The sequence below is a fragment of the Acartia tonsa genome, chromosome 4 (genome assembly GCF_053477335.1).
Source record: "Acartia tonsa isolate MP-2025a chromosome 4, ASM5347733v1, whole genome shotgun sequence".
NCBI lineage: Eukaryota > Metazoa > Arthropoda > Copepoda > Calanoida > Acartiidae > Acartia > Acartia tonsa.
The window spans coordinates 24,619,449-24,643,537 of NC_137263.1; the positions used below are offsets into that span (position 1 = coordinate 24,619,449).

The following is a 24,089-nucleotide window of genomic DNA, read 5'->3' on the forward strand; positions in this document are numbered from 1 at the left end:
ATAGACAGAGATCATGTTACTTTATTATAAGAATAATCACTTTTCTTTAAAAATCACAACTTACAATACAAAATTAAAATATTTAAACTTTTTGTTTTATTTACATAATAAATTTTGGATCCCTAGGGAAATCTAAACACTAAAGATGAAAACAGTTTAAAAGAAAATATAAATAAAACATTGTCTAAACTTTGCTAATATTTTCAGACTTTAAATTATATATTAGAACAAACTTTCATTCTTTTTATGAGCAAAGCATCTCTTAAAGTGTTTTGTTATGCATTATCAACAACTAATAATGCATAATTTAACCACGTTAGCTAAAATAAAAACAAGATACATTTCCTCTAAAAGTTACATAAAATAGTTTAAATATTTTCATAAAACTTCAGATATTGTTAAACTTATTTATTTTGTTTTAATCATAATTTTGTTTAAAAAAACTGAAGAATAACAATTAACTATTAAAAAAGAGTTCTTTTGGCTGTATATCATAAGTGCAGTTACTCTATAATTACAAATGTACTTTTATATGTCTGTATGTCCGACTAAAAAGTTTTTTTAAGAAACGAGGTTTTCTTGGCTGTCATTACGATAGATTAATAAATCCTTTAATGAAGATTACCCATTTAAATAAGTCTCATGTATATAAATAAATCTCTTGGATTAGCAGCCTTTCGGTATTTCTATGAATAAAATGGAATTTGCTTGGCTTCTATAGAAGATAAAAATCTGAAATTTATTAAGAAGATTTTCCTAACCTAAGAGGATCTTCTCTATAATAACCAACTTTATCCTTTGATCCGTCTTTAATGAATTAAGGGAATTGTGATAAAATTATCTTTCATTGAAGGATGTAATCTTGAGAATAAGTCTCTGACCAACAACAATCCACTAATTTCCTATGTGTGTATGTCTGTTTCTTATCATTCAATCATATTTCTAATTATTTATATTCTTCCCTACTTATTGAAGTTGTCATCCTTGTTATGTCCTTGTCATCACTGCTCATTTGATTTCAAGATCCACGTTTCATTGGCAGCAATTGCAGTGGCATCTACAGTGGCAATGGGCAGGACTAAATGATTTAAAGAACCAGCTGAGGATACTCACAGAGCATCTTCAGATGTTAAAAAAATATTGAACCTTGAATGTTGTGCAGCTCTGAAATCAGCATCATGTACTAGAGGATTCATATTTAGTTTATCCTCCCACTCTTTCTCTAGACCTGATATAATTATAATTATATTATTATAGTGTAGCAACTCTATAGTTAATTAGATACTAGTATCATGTACTAGAGGATTCATATTTAGTTTATCCTCCCACTCTTTTTCTAGACCTGATATAATAATTATATTAGTATAGTCAAGGACGTCCCAGTATTAAGGTTTTTTTGTCTGTACATGTACAGAAGGATCTCTTATAAATCCAGGGAAGTTTCACAACTATTTTGAGGGAGGTTACCACCACCCTCCAAGGAATATTGCCCTTGGAAAAAATACCCACCTAACTAAAAATATTTGAAAAATAAGTGAAATTGAAAATGAAGGGTCGACTTCCCCAACTCCCTATATCTTCAAGTGTCCCTAGATGCCTCTAGGGGCATTTAATCATTTGTAAGAGATCGCATGTATAAACTATTAAATATTTGCACAAAAAAAAGAAAGAATGTTGTGATTCTGATTTGAGTAAGATTTTCTCTTTTCTTATTGTTTTTCCAATACTATATAAACCAAAATTTGGCACCGGGAAGCATTCTACTGTTCTTACAATGTTGCATATAAATTATATTATTTTATTAGCAGAGCTACTCTACAAATAATCCTTGGCAGATGTTCTGTAGTCCCTTGAAGGTTATATGTTGATTTAAATATAAAAATAATTTTACAGAACTCTACATCTAACAACCTTTTTTTGACTTAACAAATAAAATCAGATTCAGTCCTTTAATTGTATTTAAATTTGCTATTTGGTTTAAAACTAGGTATAAGGAGGGTTGATTAAGATGGGAGGGAGGGGTGATTGGATAATAAATCATTCTGCCACATAAAGTTTTAAAAGCACGATCTTTCATTCGTAAGCTTAAAACAAAAAAAGAACTTTTTGATTGGTTGGTCCATAAAGTGATAAAAAATTAAATGAAATCCAAATTAATATATTTTGTAAATAGCTGAATTGTAAAAACACTGGTGAAGGTGGCTCTTGATAGAAATAATAGAATTTCTACTCTATCTAAAGACAATTTATTAATCTCTAAATAAGCCTAAATAAGCTTAAATAAATCTATAACAAGCTAGAGCTTGTTTTATCTTATATATTTTTCAAAGTTTGTTTTATAATAAGGATTGGTCTTCTAATCAGGGCTCAGCAGCCGTGCATCCACCTCAAGTTTAAATCCGCTTGTGTACATAAAAATAAAATCTAAAAAGATGGGTTGTCTGCCTAGGAACATATTTAGACATTCAGCTGAATTTAAAGTTATAAAATGACGATTTCACTGAGTCTTACACGCACCTGACGCGCGGCTGCCGAGCCCTGCTTCTTATGCCTAATGAATGAAACTATATATAACGCAGTGATTATTTTTAAAAATGAATATAAAATATTTGAAATGAAGTACAATAACAAATACAGACACTGACGGACAAAATAGGTTAAAGAGTAGATGCTAAATAAACAGAAAATAAAAAATTGAATTTCATCAATATTTATTTAATAGAGCAGAATAAATTGCAAATTACCAATGAAAATCCAATGTCCCCTTGTAGCATTACCGACGGTCCGAAATATAAAAAGTGCTGCACTTGTACATCTTAGAGACCGACGCGACGGATAGAAAATATTCTACACTGCTAATTGGTTGGATAAAAATCAATAAAAAACATCTAGTCATCTGACTTTCATAGTAGCCAAGAATTTAAGTTCTTTAATAACCGTGCGAACAGACGGATAATATGAGTTATAGCATTGCTTCAATCGCTACTAAACAATTCTGGTTGTAGAATATTTATAAGTGAAACTATTTGTAACTTTTGGAGTTAAATAATTGAAAATGTTACCTATGTAAAAATCCAGAATATCAGCCCAAGAAATTCCCTGAAAATATATTGGGGATCAGTTTAAACCAGAGAAAAAAGAATCTATAGAAAGCTGATTACCAGGACATAATTATTGGTTGGTTATGCACTTTTCAGAGAATTACACTGAACTCTTTTTTGACTTAACCGATTAACACCACGTCATAACTGAAGACTTTAAATATGGTAACTATTGCTGCAATGTCAGGTGTGCGACATTAATTGTTAGGGTAGAGGGAATGCCTTTGCCCAAAACACGCTCATTTTTTATTGTACTAACTAATGTTTTTTATCTTATATAATTTATTTCTAATGTAATTTCTAATATTTTGATCTATGATGTGTAGATGTGTAGATACTGTTTTAAGGAATTTCAATAAATTCCAGGAAGAGTGTCCCAGGGCTCACACCAAGGATAGTTGTATCCATGGTGTCTCTACCAACAAATCTTTTCCAGTATGGCTTCGAAACCGAAAAATATCCGCTGGATTAGGACAGGTTCTGAGCTATGAAAATATTATTCAGACGCACAATAGACAATTTTGATGAAAATAAAATAAAATCATTAAAAGTTTAATATAAGTTTTTTTTTATTCAACTAAAGCTGTTTAGAATACGATGCCAAAAAAATGTATTACAGATTTCTATTTGAAGAATATATACTTGGTTTTCAATTCATCTGACCACCCCTTCTCATGCATCCATAAAGCAAAATTTCCCAAAGAGACCTTTAAAATGTATGACTTATGAATCTGACATTAAGTTATTAAATATATAAAGTCTAGAAAAAGTGTACAGGAAGTATTTATGACACATTAAAAAGTTTAGATGTATGTAAATTTGATAATTTTGGACAGTATTAGATGTATATTTGTCAGTATACATACAACATTTAGCAAAATACTGTCGAAATTACATCAATACAAACAATTTTGGCAAAAAACTTCCACTAGTTATAGAAACGGCAACGTTCTCAATTCTCATATCAAAGAGAGGCTTCGCTGTTATATATTGTATATTAGGGTTTTATATACTATTATTGTTATCATGTTTGTTGTATGTGTATAAACGGTGGGCTTACAACTGGTCGTCTTGTATTATCTATACTATATGACCAGTTTATAAAAATTAAGAAATACGAAACCGAAATCGGTTAGGTTAAACCCGCGACCATGGTTCAACACGTAGAACATCCGCTTGTCGTCGGGGAGGGGATAGATTCGAATCTTGGCTTAACACGTCATATTTCTGAAGACGTTAAAAATGGTTCCTGCTGCTGCTGTGTCAGGTGCGTTACATTTAAGAATGCATTGGCCCATTACCATGCACAGTTGGGAAAGGTCGTGCAAACAAAGAGTTGGTTGTCTGATTAGTGTTACTTAACCTAATACCCCGAGAGTTTGGACAGTGTTCGAAGTACATAATACAAAGCTGTTCAAAAATAGTAAATAAATGAGGAGAACCCAAAAATAATGTCTCGCCAGCCTTGATAGGTAATTTATCAATTACAAGTCATATCCCATCTGCTTATTAGTATCGCAGATACTTTACATAAAGAATATATGTTCATCTGTCTGTAAAAATAATAATAGGCTATATAGACTTTACTATTAACTCGGGAAGCTTTGTCCCTAGGGATTCAAAATTGGGTCTTTCACTGGTTAAACACTGATAACACTTCTCCTCCTGTACAAATGAAAATTAGTGGGGGGTTTGTGTTCTTAACCCCTGGGGGGAGGTGTGCTCAAGAGAGCTTCATTTCTCTTCAACTTGCTTTCTTATTATTAGATCTTTCAAAATTGTTTTATAATGTAATCAAATTGTTAAAACTTATTTTAACTAAATCCTTGTAATAGATGCTACGCTACTTAAAGTAATATTTGTTCTTGTTGAGGGGACAATATTATGTATGTAACTATTTTACTTTATTGGGGGATATTTATTTATATACAGCATTTTCTGATATGAAGTTGCAGATTGTCTGTTTCCATGTACCAGTAGGACCAGTATAGTAGGTATATTTCCTGGAGAGTAGAATCCGATCGGTTCAGTGGTTACCGATATCTTAAGGGACAGACTGACGGACAGACAGACACACAGAAAGACAAACAGACAGACAAACAGACGGACAGACATCATTCTACTTTGTATTGTAGATAAAACTTCATTATGGTCGTTAAATAGATTTAGTTTTTTGCATGCTCGGAGGTGTGTATGGTTCTTTTACTTTTTCTCTCTTTCAGTTTTTGATAGAATAATCATTTAGTAGAAAATTTAACATATTTTGTTTAATTTTTAGATCTATTTATTTTGGATCCTTTTTGAATTAATTACTTTTTCATTATCTATCAATAAAATTAATCCATGCAAAAACTATTTGAAAAGCCGAAGGAAATAAATCTTGTTTAATAACAAAGATTTGCTTTATATAACTACGAGCATAAGAACATTTTACACACTTTATTGTTGTTGATACAATAAACTTTCATTCCAAAAGTAGTTTATTTATCAAACATCGAAAATTTAAATCACACTACTTCTAAAAAAATTAAGACATATTCTATTTAAACTCATCAAGACCCCTCAGCAGTGATAAAGTACAATTTAAATATTTACAAGCTTTTTTTTAGTCCACCATTAGCTCCAAGAAAATAATTAAGACCATGGTTACTGTTTCTGAACTTTTGTGATTTTATCCAGAGAGAGGTGACAATGGTCTGTTTTTTACACTTATCCCAAAAGTTTTATAAAAATGTTTTCTCATTCGTTGGCTTATCACCTTTTGGGACCTTAGTGAATTTTGATTGGTTGGCTCATCAAATTCAGTGTTTAAACGTTTTAACAACTAATTTCAATCTACAGAAGGGGTAATTTAGTGTATCATCTTTGGGAATGTACATCAAATTATCTGCCTTTGCTTTATCCCATTAGATCCCTGGATTTTAGCAAAGCATTTGATAAATATATGCTGAATACCTTCCAAAGATTTATTTGTTTTTAAATTGTCTTGAATCAAATAAAGACTGATGTGAAATTGTTTAAAAGACCAAATTTAAATTCCATTTGACAAAACGTATTTACATTTATTTTGACAAATGTAAAACTCTCAAATAAATTTTATGAAATGGTTTTCTAATATGGCTTCGAAACCGAATAATACCCGCTTTATTGGAAACGGTGTTCAGCAATACTGAAAAATCATATATAGCATCGTTTATTACGGACAATTTTCCACAAAGATTAAAATAAAAATCATTAAACTAATATCTGCAGAAAGCTGTTTATAATACGATGCGATGAATAAATTTTTATTTCATGCATGTTTTTTTTTAAATTAAAAAAAAAAATTTTGGGGGGTGTGATCAACTGTATAAAATAGGGCGAACATATTGACAAAAAGAAAAAGTAAAAAAAATGGTGGTTTGGGGCATTTTTTCTAGTGTCAATATTCTTCTTGTGAGTTTGGTAATACCATCCCCATAAATAGTTATAAAGCTTCCTAGGGCCTACGAGAAGCTACACTGTAAAGGAGAACCATATCAGCCTGGCAGTTAGCAATATCCTTCGGTACAAACAGACAGACAGACTCACATACATCCTGCTATTTTTATATAAGTATGTATTCATACCTTTTCATCAGAAGTAGCTTTTTCAAAGAATATTTGTGCCGCCTGGGCATATCTGAAATATAATTAATATTACAGTAGTGCTTCAAAACTTTTGTGTGTTTTTTTATGAGAACTTTTTTGAAGGCAATTTTACCCCACTTATAGTTATCAGAATTTAGTGATTAACGGCTTATTTTCTTTGTTTTTTATAACCATTTATAGAACATCAAAAAAATATTTCAGTTTTTATTTAAAAAGTACAGTAAAATCAAAAATTCAAAACTTAGGTGTCAACATCTAAAAAAGGTTTTGGCGCATTTTTCTTAAGCTCAAATCTTCTACCCTTTGCAAGAAAAAATTGGATTTTCAGTAGTCCACTTTGGGGGGGCCAGTACTCCCTCCCTGGTTGAGATATGGCCTTCAAACTTTAACATGTTCTAGTACATGTCCCCAAAAGTATCTGTATCAATTTTTAAGTATGTATCTAAACTTTGAAGCGTTTTGCAGCCATTCTTGCGAAGGGTAGAAGATTTGAGCATGAGAAAAATGCGCTAAAACCATTTTTAGATGTTGTCACCTAGGTTTTGATTTTTTGATTTTACTGTACTTTTTGAATAAAAACTGAAATATTTTTTTGATGTTCTATAAATGGTTATAAAAAACGAAGAGAATAAGCCATTAATCATTAAATTCTGATAACTATAAGTGGGGTAAAATTGCCTTCAAAAAAGTTCTCATAAAAAAACACACTGTATATACATATATATAAACAATGTTTTACGAATAATAAATGATAAATAATAAAATTTGCATTTTACTCTCCGCGGAAAGCTGTCTATAATACGATGCGATACTAAACTTTACAGCAAGAATGAATATTCACACTCCTGGGTATCATTACAGACCGAACAACATTTTATAGAAAATATGGGGAAATGAGACATGCAATTTTTGAGGAAAATGAAATTCGTGCTGGGTTTCTAAAAAAGTCATAAAATAAGTACTTTGTCCAAAAAATATAACTCTGAAATAGGTTTGTAATAGTTCTTTATCAGCTCTGTATTAAAGACAGTTTTCCATAGATAGAATTTTTTCAAAATATACGTCTATTTCCAGTTTTGTTGGCCCCAAGAGGCCATACACCAGGCCTGACAAAATACAGATTAATTTTATGTTATAATCTTTATTTTCCGTGGAAAATTCTCTTTCATACGATACATCATTTTTCAGTATGAGTCAGCGTAATTTAATCAGATTCAGAGAGCTATACTGGAAAATATAATATTCTATTCTTTATTTATTGATTCCACTGTGTTTATTTAAAAAGGCAAAGTTACTAAAACGTATCAACTGTAAATTTAGAATAGCCTTTCTTCTAATTTTAACCTAAACTGGGCAAACAAAATTAGCTCGGTAATTCTAGATTATTTTGCATATGAAAAGAATAGAATCTAATGAATTAACCTGTTTAAGATTAAAATGTAATTCATATTAAAAACAAAAAGTAAAAAAATTCAGATTAAATTTAAAAAAAACTATTTTTATTTAAACGAGTGTTATTTTAAAAAGTAACAGGATCTGTATCTGTGTGTCTACTGAAGGATCTCCCTAACCACTGAAGGTATCGGGTTCGAGTCTGGATCACCCAATGTCATACTAGAGATATTAGGAAATGATACTTACTGCTGCTATGTCAGAAGCATGAGATAGCAGGGATTGCATTGTCCCTTGAACAGGCGCAACCGTACAAAATACATAATGCAAAGTTAAAATATTGACAAGGTTAAATAAAATCTTTAAGGATCTCGCTAACCGCTGAACCGATATGATTCTCCTTTACAGGGTAGCTTCTCATAGACCTTTTTAAATCTGAAATAAAAAATTGGGTTATCGAATTCAACTCCCCCCTCTTCAAGTGTCCCTAGAGTCCTCTAGGGGCGTAGCCGCTGGTATTAGATAAAATAGAAGCCTACCTTTCATTACCAAGTATAGATGATACGGAGAGTATAAAATCAGATTTAGCCATCCTATCACTGGGAAGGTTGCTACTATACACTGAATCAGTTATAGACAGAGAGCCAACTACACTGCCCTGCACGCTGGTAAATAAACTCTCCAACTAAAAATATAACAATAAATGTGGTAAATTTTGTTATTTTGAGACATACGCATATAAAAAAAAACAGACAGACAGGAATTTTTCAGTTTAAACATCCTCCTTTAAAGTTTAAGCGTTTAAGTTAAATTTTCTGCTTATTAAACCAACACCCCCCCCCCCCCCCTCAATTTAGACTTTTATATGGGGGGTTGTCGAAATATTTGGTGCGTTTCGCGCATTTTTTTTTAACAATCCAGTGCCCGCTCTTGAATACAACGCCAGCAAAGATGTCTACAAGAACTGTTCCTCAAATAAAACCTTATGAACAGGACCTTAGGGGATAAGAAAATGAACGTTGAATTGATGTACCACCAAATTATGATTAACAAAATTTTCCCATGTTTAGATTAAATTGTTAGATTTAGATGTATATATATATTATTTCGAAGCCGGCTGTGAAAAACACTTTCAAAGCCGAAAAAAGATGAAAATATATGTGACAGCTCTCAACCCCTTTTTACTAAAAATAAACTCCTATAAAAAATATTTGAGGATACTTAAACCCTTTTTTTCTTCCAAATTTAACCCCTTGATAAAAACTGAAAATATATGTAATTCGGCTGCAGGATATCTATCTATTAATACTTAATTAATTTTTCTGAAGGAAATATTTTTTTAAGGCAAAAAATCACTAAACTTTCCAAATTGAAAATCATTTTTCTACATTATGGCTTCTCTATAAATCAATTTATCTGTCTGTATTTATAGGTTAATAAAGATCTCATAAACGGTTAAATCACACAACATTTAACCGCTGGACCGATTGATACAAAAATTTTAGCTTTTTAAAACATATTTTTTTGTAATTACACAACCTTTCCCATTTATCAATTTATCGTTCTGTATGTATGTGTGTCAACTAAGATCTTATTAACGGCTGGACCGATTATAACAAAATTTTCAGGGAAGTTATACAGAGTTCCAGGGTAGGTTCTAAGTTCTTTGGAGGAGGAATCAATACAAATTTCCAAGGGAATTTTACAAATGTCATGGCTAAACTATTTAGGGTTTAGGCTACTTTTTTTTTTTGGGGGGGGGGGGACCCGATACCATATTTTTAATACAATAAGTCTTAAAATTATTAATAAAGCTTTTATTAGTCCTGGAAGGTTTATGCAAAAAATCAAGGACATCCAAGGGGTTCGGATAAAAAAACATTATTTTTTAAAACATAATTTTTTTAAAAATGTTTAATTTATGATATAACACAAAGTTCTGCTAGATTAATGCAATTGAATAACGTATATATATTTAATTTGTATGGCTACTATTTAAATCAAATCCAACACAGTAGAGTTGGTGTGCTATATTTCCTAAAAAAATGTTTTTTTAGTATTTGGATGATGGGTAGATATTTCAGGGATGGAAAGGACATTGAACTGTAAATTTCACTCGTACTCAAAGCTTTTCAACTACTTGATTTTATTTGTTGACAAAAAAACATTGGGTACTTTTATTAAATTTTTATTTGTTGGTTTCAAACTTTTCAACAAATGAGGTAAAGATAGGGTAATTTAATTTATCGTTATTGAGAATGTTGTTTATCAACTTATCCATAGATGTCCAAGGGGGGGGGGAAGGGGTGATTACCCCCCCCCCCCCCAAATAAAAAAAATGCCTCTATGAAATGAAGATTACCCCCCCCCCCAAAATGAGCTTGGGGGTGCCGTAGGCACCCTCAAAATTTTTATTTTCAAAATTTTCCCCTCCCCCCCAAATATAAAAGCTTGGACGCCCCTGAATTTATCCTCTAATATCTTATCCCTTAAGGTCCAATAAATGTTTAATAATTATTTGTAACCCGCCGTCCCATTTCAACTATTAAGGTCTCCCTTTTTACACTTGACTTTTTAACAAAAAAGCGAAGCCTTACTATAATTAGGGTCAGTCCGTCCGTCCGTCTGAACTCCGTCTGAAACAGACAGCTTTTTTGGTTAATTTAGGCATTATAGAATTGTCTTATCGATTTCAAACTTTTCATGGTTATTCCTGTAGGAGATAGGTACGATTTATAAAGCATAGCTACTCTATAATCGTTACCAGAATGTCCGTACGCCCATTTTAAACATGCTGATTTTAACTTTTTTACAACTAATTTTATGTGATATAATTGTCCGATATGTAAGTATGTCCTTAAACATTATCCTGTATTTCAGCAGTTTTTTAACAAAACTTACAATTTTGATTCGTCTTTTATACATTTATAATCTGATTATTCAGTTCGACACTCTACAAATTTCAATGAGCGCTTGTCCAACCGTTTCAGAGCTTCGCTTTTCTGGATACTGTCATTCTTGTTTTACAGAATAAGAACTTTCAATTTTAGCGAAGTTGGTGGGAGATATCTGACACCTTTTTTCCAACAAATGTTCCCTTGTTAGATTAAGTAATTAATTATGTCATTTTTAACACAGATTTTCATTTTTTTTTTGAAATATAGATATTTTTTTAATCTGAAATGGCTATATTATAAAAAAAGTAAAAATCAGGTAAAAATAAAAAAGACAACCATATCGATAGACAAATAGAGAGATAGAGAACAATTAAAGTGTTTTAGTAAGAAAAAAATAGGTGATTTCACATACACTCTCAATTAGAACTAAAACTCTATGAAATTTTGACCTTTGAAAATGTGGTAAAACACGTCCTCCTGTCTGTACATTCCTTTGGGGCGAGTCAGTGCTATAAAAAAATTTGATCATGGAAAGCCATGAAAACTCATTTTATTAAACAATTTTCCTGTATTTTTTAAAACAATGATTTAAACATCCACAACGCACAATTGTAAGTAAATTTGTTGGAAGATTGCTTAGATACTTTTAATTCATTTATTTTTAAGGCATGATTACAGGAATCATCATGACATGATTAAAACGGAAGGAAAATTCAAACAGGCCTAAATTAATGATCCAGATTTAGGACATACAGTCCCTATTTATAGAAAATGTTTGCTTTGACAATGTTTCATGGTTCAAAAGTTAATAGTTGTTTAATATAATCTAGGCATTAGACTTTATATACCACCATCCTAATAGATTTTTAAGTTTTTCTATTATGAAAGTTGGTCAGTCCGTCTGTACGATTAGCTCTTTTCATTCATTTAGACATTGTCCAAACCGTTTTCAAACTTTGCATGATGATTCCTATAATAGTAAGGTACGATTTAAGATACGTAACAACTCTATAATCGTTAACAGAATGTCTGTACGTACATTTAAAATATGTTGTTTTTTAAGTTTTTTGACAACAATATTTCATGTGATTTAATTATCCTATTCATCTGGTTTTTAGAATGCTGATTCCTAGGACAACAAAATACAATGTAATAAGCGAAGCATCTCTATAATCAAATCCTAAAAATGTAAGTATGTCCATAAACATTATCTTGTATTTAAGCAATTTTTCTTCCAATTTTGTTTATGCTTTTACATTTACATTCTGCTTATACAGATCTGACACTCTACAGGTGATTACGTTCGTTTGTCTTTCCTTTTAATTACAACATTTTTTTGTATGATATCTTTATCCTATTCATTTGATTTTTTGAGTATTGGTTCCTAGAACAACACATACAATATTATAAGCGAACCATCTTCATAATTTTATCCTAAAATGTAAGAATGTCTTTTAACAGAATCCTGTATTTAAGTAATTTTTCATCACATATATACAATTTATGTTAACGTTCGTTTGTCATACCATCTAGATTTATAGCTTCGCTTTTATTGATGTTGCAATCCTAGTTTTTTTTTAATTAAAATTTCTGACCGCCATACTAACCATCAGAAGTCACCAAAACAACCTATAAATTTATATTTTTTAAGGTGGGGAAGGAGAATTGTTTTAAATATCCTCAACCTTAATAAAGGCCAAGGTGAATCTTCCCTAAATTTTGTAGCCTTCAGAATAGCCGTTTTCAAGATCTAACATCATACTTACATAAATTAATTCACAGCCCGAGGTTGATTCTTTTTTTTACTTTAGTTATTAAAAGATATCTTACTAGCAAAGCTCTTTAAACTGGCTTTGTATGGCCGTTCAAAATTAGAAACATTATTTAATAATAAAATGTTTATAAAAAGTGTAGCTATTCTATCTATAATACAAAGTAGCTGTCTGTCCGTCTGTCTGTCCGTCTGAAGCTTAAGATCTCAGTAACTGCTGAACCGATTGGGCTCTACTCTTCAGGGAATATACCTACTGGTCCTGTGATGGTTTTAATCTATTTCCTTGGGTGGTGGGACACCCCAACCCCCCCAAAAATAAAAAAAAATCCCCACTTCTAAAATCTTAAATTTTTTAAAATTTTTGTAAACAAAAAGCCCCCATGAATTCCCCCCTCAAAAAAATTTTGAATATTTTTTTTACAAATTTTAATTTTTGTGTATGCGATCAACCTCGGTTTATTTTTACGAATTAAAATTTTTGTGTATTTATGTATTGAATAGATAGTTAGATAGATAGATAGATAGATAGATAGATAGATAGATAGATAGATATAACTATAGATAGATAGATAGATAGATAGATAGATAGATAGATAGATAGATAGATAGATAGAAAGTCTTGTCTTTTTAAAAAAATAAAACTTTCTAAAGTACTTGAAATCTTGTAAATAGACCCCATAATGTTCAGATAACCGGCCAAATTACAAGATATTAAAGTCAAAAAAAATTTCTTCATAAACTGGGGATTTAATATATGAAATTAAGGTCAAAACTTAAAAAGTAAGTAACTATTAAATGATCTTTCTTCTATGCAAATAATCTACTGAACTATTACTACCCTCAATCTGTAATATTAACCCCTAACGGTTGGAGGATAGGCGGGGTAGGTGGCGTTAAACGTTAAATTTGTTAAAAACTGTTTAAATATGGGGAAATGTTTAAGGGCATACTAACATTTTTAGGACTTAATTATAGATATGCATCGCTTATAACATTGTACTTTGTTGTCTTAGGAATTAGTATTCCAAAAATCAGATTAATCGGATAATAATATCACTACAAACTTGTTGTTAAAATAGTTAAAATCGACATGTTAAAATTGGACGTACGGACATTCTGATTTTGATTATAGAGTTGATGCACTTTCTACATTTTACCTAACTACTACAGGAATCACAATGCAAAATGTGAAATCTCTAGATGCAGCTGTTAAACAGATGAAAACATATAAAATTACAAAATATCTAATTAAGGAAACTAAATAGAAATTACCCTAATAAATAGCCGTTATATTGCTGTACAGTTTCTATAACATAATATTCTACAATAAGTTTTTTTTAAATCATTTCTCTTAAATGACCCTGTAAAACTGTGAACAAACGGTAACAAAGCCGCTATGTCGCCGGAAACCTATTTATCACGACAATTTCTTTTTGTTTTATCTTGCTAAATTACACAAATTTGAGACAAACTTATTATTTTCTAATAAAGTTGCTCTGGACACTTGTGATTTTTTGATTTAAATATCAAGAACATGTGTCAAGTGCCAGGAGAAAATTTTTAGAAAAAAGTTTTTCTAATTTGGCGAGAAATCGCGAATAAAATATTCGGCGGTTCGACTGCGTTTTTTCTTCTTCATAAATCTGTGTAATACTCAATTAAAGCAACTGGCATGCCAAATATAATAGTTCTTCTTCTATTTAAAAGCCTTAAAACACACACCTTTATGGAATTCTGAGAAAGCAACCGCTCTCTTTTAATGTTTATGATTTTAATAATTTAAAATTAGATTTTGTGAATCAATTAAAATATTTAAATGATAGTTAATCGTTTTCATCATATCATTAAAAATACAATATTAGATTAAATGATTAAAGAACAAGGATGACAACATCCATAAAAGCAAAGCTCTAAAATGGTAGGACAAACAAATATGAACACTTGTTCTGCTTATTAAGTTCTGACACTTTACAAGTGTCACTGTTCGTTTGTCCTGCCTTGTTTATTTATATCTAAGGACTATATTAGCAACCTAAATTGACAAAATTCATATGCCACAATATACAAGTATTCTATATCCATGCCTGTAGCAGATAGGCATAATAGCAACGATATGATATCTGCTAGTTTTTACGTATTTAAATATAACATTTTTTTAAAAAAATAAATATCTTACTTATAGACCCTATGACAATTTTAAATAATGATAAAACAAGGATTCTAAGACAATGGAGTAAATTGATGTGCAACGTATCTATGTATGAAGAAAGTCACAATAGTTTTTAAACCAGCGAATGAGCGACTATCAAAGGGATAAGAATTTTTTAATAAATATACATCCCCAATAGATCTTTTCATGAAAATACTGTTTTTCGAATCTTAGTCTTCTGCTAACCTAAAAAGTTACTTTAGGAGCCTAGAAATACATGTACAAAATTTCAGCTCTCTATCTCTACTGGCGACCTAGTGCCAGGCATGTAAAATATCAACAGATAACGGTAGCACGGCGGTTTTAACAATATCTCAGCAATGTGCAGGTTTTAAGCTCTTCTGCATATTTCAATTTAAACACATAAGGGCAAAGATATATTATCCCAAAAATCTTTTGTCAAAGTCTACTCTACACCTAGCGCGAGTTAGTTTTCTAAAATCATGCATTTTATTCCTGTGAAAATAGAAATCGCCAGCGCTAGGTGTAGAGTAGACTTTGACAAAAGATTTTTGGGATGTTATATCTTTGGCCTTATGTGTTTAAATTGAAATATGCAGAACACCTAAATTCATCTTCCAAGCCATTCTCTAGGCATTTTAATTTTTTTTTTATGAAATAACGGGATTTCAAAACTGCCCTTTGAAAAGGCCTAAAAAATATCTTTTTTTGTCAATTTTTTCACTGCTTATAGTTACAACTTATTAAGATATTATGCTCAGTTAAAAAAAATCGGCGCCTTCAGCACCAAAACCGGCAAAAACTGGCTGTTAAAGTTCTGTGACCCTACTTGCCCCCCTCTTCGGCCAACAGTAGTTATCTCAAGAAGTAAAAGAGATATCAACACAGAGAAAGAAAGCTTTTTAAATAAAACTGAACTAAGTAATCATTACACATTTAATTTTGGGACTTTCCTTCTAGGGGCTTGTGGAGCAAAAGACTTACCAAAACACTAATAATATGAGTTCTGGGCTTATTTTTAAAGATATCAACCTTATTTTTTTTGAAATTTTTTGTTACCATAATTGAACTCAGTAACATTTACAGATTTCATTTTGGGACTTTCCTTCTAGGGGCTTGTTTGGCAAAAGACCCCCAAAAACTAAAAATATGAGTTCTGGACTTATTTTTAAAGATATCAACCTAATTTTTTTTAGAAAACTTTTTTCACATAACCAAACTCAGCAACTTGTACAGATTTCATTTTGGGACTTTCCTTCCAGGTGCTAGTGGAGCAAAAGACCCCCCAAAACACAAAAAATATGAGTTCTGAGCTTATTTTTAAAGATATCAACCTGATTTTTTTAAAGAAAATTTTTTAAATAAAACTGAACTGAGTAATGATTACACATTTCATTTTGGGACTTTCCTTTGAGGGGCTTGTGGAGCAAAAGACCCCCCAAAACACAAAAAATATGAGTTCTGAGCTGATATTTAAAGATATCAACCATTTAGGAGGGGTAAACAATTTTGAATACCCCCCCCCCCAAAATAAAAAATCTCTAACAAAAAATACCAAATATTTAATAAAATTAAAATTACCCCCCCCCCCCAAAAAAAAAATTAAAAAATTTTTTACCCTGGGGGCAAATTTTGTTTACCAACAGATTTCAGGGGGGGTAATTACCACCCCCCCCCCTCCAAGCTAATTTTACCCCCCCCCCCCAAAAAAAAGCTTGGACGCCCCTGCTGAGTTTGATTATGTTAAAAAAGTTTTCTTTAAAAAAATCAGTTTTATATCTTTAAATATCAGCTCAGAACTGATATTTTTTGTGTTTTTGGGGGTCTTTTGCTCCACAAGCCCCTCAAAGGAAAGTCCTTAAATGAAATGTGTAATCATTACTGAGTTCTGTTTTATTTTAAAGATTTTCTATAAAATAATCAGGTTGATATCTTTAAAAATAAGCTCAGAACTCATATTTTTTGTGTTTTTGGGGGTCTTTTGCTCCACTAGCACCTGGAAGGAAAGTCCCAAAATGAAATCTGTATAGATTGCTGAGTTTGGTTATGTGAAAAAAAGTTTTCTCAAACAAAATTAGGTTGTTACCTTTAAAAATAAGTCCAGAACTCATATTTTAAGTTTTTGGGGGTCTTTTGCCAAACAAGCCCCCAGAAGGAAAGTCCCAAAATGAAATCTGTAAATGTTACTGAGTTCAATTATGGTAACAAAAGATTTTTAAAAAATCAGGTTGATATCTTTAAAAATAAGTTATAATATCCCAAAAATCTTTTGTTAAAGTCTACTCTACACCTAGCGCTGGCGATTTCTATTTTCACAGGTATAAAATGCATGATTTTAGAAAACTGACTGGCGCTAGGTGTAGAGTAGACTTTGACAAAAGATTTTGGGGATAATATATCTTTGTCCTTAAGTGTTTAAATTGAAATATGCAGAAAAGCTTAAAACCTGCACATTGCTGAGATATTGTTAAAACCGCCGTGCTACCGTTATCTGTTAATATTTTACATGCCTGGCGCTAGGTCGCCAGTAGAGATAGAGAGCTGAAATTTTGTACATGTATTTCTAGGCTCCTAAAGTAACTTTTTAGGTTAGCAGAAGACTAAAATTCGAAAAAGTGTATTTTCATGAAAAGATCTAATCCCCAATCATTATGAATAAGACTTCCCTGTGACGGTATATTAAAATTATTGATTTAAAAGTTTGGACAGTAATAGTAATTGAAATCAACCAAACAGAATTTTTAACAGTACCTGAAGCTTTTGTGCCAACGAATAAGATTACTTGGTTAGAGAACTTCCAGTACAGGTGCAATTTTTAGCCGAATGTCTCTTCTATCACTCCCTAAGTCACTTTACTATGTTTGTTCATATTCCCGTCATTTTATTGAGCTCTGTATTTATGGCTTTTATCATCCTTGTTTAGTTAATTCTTAATATATTTTCATTAACAGGACTTATGAAAAACTTCCCTGTAAATGAGAACCAGACAAACATCTTGTTACTTTATTATAATGATATTATAAGTAAGGGCCTACATTCTATCAAAAACAAGGATGACAACATCCATAAAAGCGAAGCACTGAAACGGTAGGACAAAAGGATAGTAACACTTATATAGTCAGAACTGAATTATCAGAATATAAAATTAAAGAGTCGAAGCAAAATTGTGAGTAAATTTGTTGAAAATCTGCTTGATACAGGAAAATGTTTATGGACATAATTATATTTTTAGGTCTTGATTATAAAGTTGCTTTGCTTATAACATTATACTTTGTTGTCCCAGGAATCAACATATCAAAAATCAGATCTCTCCCCTCTCTCTCTCTCTCTCTCTCTCTCTCTCTCTCTCTCTCTCTCTCTCTCTCTCTCTCTCTCTCTCTCTCTCTCTCTCTCTCTCTCTCTCTCTCTCTTTAGACGTTTAAGAAAGAAATATAATAATTATAGCTTTTAATCAAACTTTTAACTAGCTTTATGAATGTTGTCATACTTGTTTATCAGTCCTTTTTTTCTCAAGGCTTAAATTCTAGAAGCAAAGGAGGTCTGTATTTGTGTGTGTGTATGTGGCGAGAAACGAATAATCAAAGAAAAATGCAATGAATTAATATCACAGTTTTACCAAAGAAATTAAATATAAATAAAATACCAAGGTTTGCACTTCTTTTTATCAGGAATTATCTTGTAGTTTAGAAAGGAAGCTACCCTATAATTACTTTAACTACTCTTTCAAAACACGCACACAGCATTGATCATTTTTTTAGATTTTATATTCCTGTCCAAAAGGTGTCAAGTTTTATGATTTGTTTTCTTTTTTGAAGCACAGCTAATTAATCTAAATAGTCAACTATTTCAACTGTTTTTCACATGTAGACTATAGAAATATGCTTCAATTTTAAAATCTTACAGCTGCGCCCCTAGCATAGGTAATTGTAGTTATTGACTTATTATAAGCTTTTGAAATTAAACAAAATTGCATTTTCAATAATATTTTATTTAGTTTTAAAAATAGACGATTTGATAAGTAACAGGCATAATACATGCATTGTATCATTTTAATAATTTCAATTAATTAGTTATATATATTTATATACAAGGGACGATAATTGATGTACATAATACATATCCAAAAATAAAAAATTACCCAATCTTTTTAGATTAAAATAATTGGTTAGAAGTTTGCACACTACTTGTTGAAATCAACAAATGGAAAACAACAAAAGTACCCACCAAATAAGAAAACTTGGTTATATAACTTTGGGTACCTGTGTAACTTACAGTTTATGGTCCCCTATATCTTTGTAAATTTGGCAACAAAATAATGTAAGCATTATCGAACTTATCTATGCTAATAATCTATAATAAGATTCACAGGGAAGGTATAGTAGAATCATGAAATGGTCCCCAAAGTTTTATAACCACAGTCTATCTAATTCAGGGAATTATGATATTCAAATTTTTGTAGTTAAGGATATTAAAATTGATTTCCCCTCGTTTTCCGAAAGACATCCATGGCAGTTGGACCGCTGTTTAGCAGGTTATTGGCTATTTTTATATTATTCACATTTCCCCCCACATCTTTGGTATTTATGGTCAGATTTTAAAATATTTTTCATTTTTCATGATTTTAAGTTCTTGCATATTTATTGAATATATCTCATTTTTTCTTTTTTATGATAACAATTAATTTACCCTATATTCCACTTTGTCCGTCTGTTTATTTCACAATAGATTTTGTGCTTCGCTACTTATGGATATTGTCACCATTGTTAAATTTTGAATCTAAATTTTTCAACCTTATATTTTCATCTACAAAAGAGGTTTTTAAGATTGTAATGAATGTTATTTTTTGCGTCCATTGTCTTATCCCTTAAGATTAGGTGATTATTTAATAATAAATAGCAAATGAATAAGGGGGGTTGCATTTAAATTCAGGGAGCTAAAGGGATAAGACAACGTGAAGTAAATTGATATACATCCTCAGTAAACCCCAAATTAGTAGAAACTGTAAGTTAGAACCAACTAAGATTTTATATCAAAATTATGACCCTGCTAGTTGGTACCAACTAATCAAGGTTCAACAAATGTGCCCAAATTATTAGAGCCAATGGATGAGAGAACTTATAATATATTCGAGAATAAAATATTGGCTCTATTATTTGGGTACTTTTATTGGTTGATTACAAATTACTAGTGTCCACACTTTTAACCAAACATTCTATTCTATGAAAATTTTCATTAGTTGGAAAATGAAATTTCAAAGGTATCATATGTTTTTTTGGTCAAACACTAAATACGTCAAACAGTAGATGCGACAAACGTTAGACAGACAAACAGAAGATGCCTCAAACGCTAGACAGACAAACAATAGATGCGTCAAAAACTAGACTGCGACAGTAGAATTTTCATTTTTGAGACAAACAGTAGAATTTTTCAAGTGCGACAAACACTAGAAGCGACATACGCTAGAATTTAAACTTAAAAAATATTCATCCATTTTTTGTTCATAAATACTAAATGTATATTACTATCAATGCAGGAATCTAAAGGGATAAGATAATGGCCGAAAAATCTATGCACATCCATTATATCGTAAACTTAGTTGTTGAAACATTTGAACACTCAACTTATTAAACCAACCAATCAAAATTCATTTAAGTACCAAAAGTTGTTAGTCAACAAATAAAAAAAGTTCCTATAAAACTTTGAGGACTAGTATAATACAGGGAGTAAGGGAGGGGACAATGGATCGAATATTCAATTTTTAGTAGTCTCAGACTTTGGGTACTGGCTTAAAGGGAATGTGCAAGAATTTAGCAGTTTCTGACTGAGTTTGGGTACTAGCGCATAAAATGCCGCTACTCGTTGTTTTAGTTTTGAATCTAGCAGACAGAGAGTTGAGAATACATGGCCCCCCCTCCATACTCTATTTCACTCCCCTCTCCTCCCATCTCCCTTTTTTAAGCACACCATAGGAAAAGGGAGAAGTGAGGTGGGGGCATGGGGCAAGGGAAATAAATTGGATAAAAAGGGGCAGGCTGGCGTATTGGTTCATATTTTTGCCCATCCAGCCAGCAGTTGGCTGGGTCCAACATCTTGTAAGATAAAAATCGCACCATAAAACCTCAATATATTTCATCAAAAACAAGATGTGATTTCGCTTTGCATGATTTTTTTCTTAGTTTATAATTTTCTAAATTTAACAAACCCTTTACAAACTTTTAGCCGGTGCCTTCGGCACCTCGGGGCTAAAAAAACTAGTTTTAATTTTATAATTGTACACTCTATATCCGCGGAAAGCCGTTTATAATACGATACGAGAAATAACTATTCTTACATTAGCTTTGTTTAAACAACAAAGGGAGATATAAATGGGCGGAGTAATATAAACTAAGGATGAACAACATTTTATGAGCATTAATTGTTTGACCATTTAAAAATGGCCAAGTAAAAATATGGAAAAGATTATAATCAATAAATTCATTAAATTTGGTGTATTAATGAAATAAAAGAATGATAGCCATCTGTAAAAATATTAATTCAGCGCAGCTACTCAAAATCATAGGTATGTTGTCAGTAAGTTAAGCAAAAGTTATGTTTTGTCAGATCAAAATTGCAATTCTTCTTTTTAGTGATTGATTTTGTAATATTAAATCTATCACTGACTAGCCTACAGTTCACGTTGTTCACTGGTCTGTAATGTTCTTGAGAATAATAAATATCTGTACTGGAAAGGTATAAGGCTGATGCAAATATTAAGGTATAAAATACGGTCAGTTAAGAATTTGTAGAGGCCCCCCCTCTCTGAAAGGGTTAAAATGTTTAGTTTAATATCAAACCACATTACGGGATTGTTGCACGAATCAATTTATATTAAAACTAAGTTTTCTTATATTTACTATATTACAAATTTAAGTTTTCTGTTTTATGAATAGAAATCAAATACTTCAATGTTATTCAAATAGCAACATGAATTAAACAAACTGAATTTATGATGCTAAAAGGAGAATAATGGGTCTTATCGTTCTGGTCAATGAGAGTTTATTAGGGATTATTTGAGCACTATGAGTTTTAAACATTATATTCGTGGAGAATTCAAGCTCATTTATAGACGTTTATTTCCTATACAGATCTGTCATGGATCTTGATGCAATACAGTAGGCCGTTTTGTACATGTTAAAAATTTAAAGATTTCATTAAATAAAAATAATCGCAAATATAGGTATTAAATAAAAAAAAATTATTATGAATATACTTGCTTAAAACTGAAAAATACAATTACCTATTTTTTAAGGAGGCGGATATTTCTGCAATTTTCTTTAATTAAAGAGAAAAAAATAAGATTTAATAGTGTTTGTCGCATTCTAGCGTTTGTCATATCTAGCATATGTCGTGTCTAGGGTTTGTCTGTCTACTGTTTGTCTACCTAGTATTTGACGTATCAAGTGTTTGACGTAGTACCTTTTTTGATACTTTTAGACACCTTACAACCTACCTGGTTCAACTGTGGCCCGAATAAAGTTGAAAACTTAGATGGTTCAAAATGGGATATTTTTAGATTTTGAGGTCTTTATACATACTTTTAAGGATTAAATGACTTGTATGAGAGCTAGGAAGGAGGTTAAGGTGTCTACAGAAGCGTCTTGACATGCCTAAGGTAAAACTCAATGCAAATCCTAGTCAAAAATCAAGTTTTGTATAGCGAACCAAACTTTTTGTGATTTTGCATTTGCACCGTACCTTTTAAAACATAATGAAATCTTCATTTTAGATCTCTGTAATTATCTAAAATTATATTCCTCATATCAAGACACGTTGATATTGTACTTAACCACCCTCCTAACTCTCATATAACTCATTTAAAGCCAAAAAGTATGTATTTAGAACTGATTTTCATAGATTTTTACTTGATTTTTAAGAGGCCAAAATTTCATTAAAATTAGTTCTCGTTACATAATTTTGAGTCTACAGAATCCCAAATACCCTTGCTCTACCTGCTCCCGCAACATAACCCGCTCCTCTGGTGCCTTCCTCTGTAACTCCTGCCAACTTTGGGTTCATCCCAAATGTTCCCTCCTCTCATCCAAATCCGAATACAATTCTAACTGGTCCTGTCCACCCTGCATCTCTGCCTCCCCTACCCCCTTCTCACCCATTTCCCCCCAACAATCAACACCCCCACCTAAATCCCGTGGCCCCAAATTTCCATGCCCTATCTGTTCCTTAGGTGTTACAAAATCCACTGGCTCCTTCCAATGTAACTCCTGCCTCCAATGGGTCCACCCCAAATGTTCCCTCCTTCCATCCTCCACCCACTACTCCCCCTTCTGGATATGCCCCTCCTGTTCCCCCCAAAATTCCCCCCCTCCCTCACCCTCCACACCCAACTCCCCGTCTCCCCCACCTTCCCCAACAGCACCTCCATCACCACCACACCCTCAATCACCCCCGCCCCCTCCTCCCCCCACCCCTGCCCCCCGCAAACCTCCTGGTAAACCTTTCATCCTCCAATTCAACTGTAATGGTCTCCTTACCACCCAAGATGAACTCCACAACCTTATTTCAACCCTTAACATCCCAATTACCTGCCTCCAAGAAACTAAACTCTCCTGCAAATCCAATCCTAAACCCCTCCCTGGCTATAACTTCATCAGGAAGGATCGACAAGACCGACCTGGTGGAGGAATAGCCTTCCTCATTGCCGAAGACATCCCCTTCACACACCTTAACCTCAACCACCTCTCCAATGGCCCCCTTGAGGTTGATGGCATCCAAATTTCCCGCAATGGCTCCCCTCTACAAATCATCAACCTTTACCTCCCCCCACACTCCTCCTGCCCCCCACAATACACCCCTGACTTTAACCTCCTTTTTGAAAATCCAAATGACCTTATCCTAGTCGGTGACTTCAATGCCCACAACCCTGCCTGGAACTCCATTACCCTTGACCAATCTGCCATGAATCGTGGGGAGGCTCTGCTGGAAGCTCTCAATGAGAGCAGCCTTTGCCTCCTCAACGAGGATTCCCCTACCCGCCTTCCCCCCAATGGCCAACCTACCTCCCCTGACCTTTCCTTATGCTCTGCCCACCTTGCCCTTGATTTCTCCTGGCACACCCTTACCACCCTCCGT

At 32.2% G+C, this 24,089-nt stretch overlaps 1 protein-coding gene across 1 annotated transcript in view; it reads right to left on the reverse strand.

Annotated features, from left to right (window-relative positions):
• LOC145318273 (uncharacterized) overlaps positions 1-24,089 on the reverse strand; it is a 31,637-nt gene that overhangs the window by 2,074 nt on the left and 5,474 nt on the right. Inside the window, exons 2-5 of the mRNA XM_080159588.1 lie at positions 8,662-8,807; positions 6,710-6,761; positions 3,063-3,099; positions 1,147-1,228 (exon numbers count right to left, since the gene is read on the reverse strand). Of these exons, the coding sequence (XP_080015714.1) occupies positions 1,147-1,228; positions 3,063-3,099; positions 6,710-6,761; positions 8,662-8,807 (317 nt within the window). The remainder of the gene's footprint in view (positions 1-1,146; positions 1,229-3,062; positions 3,100-6,709; positions 6,762-8,661; positions 8,808-24,089) is intronic.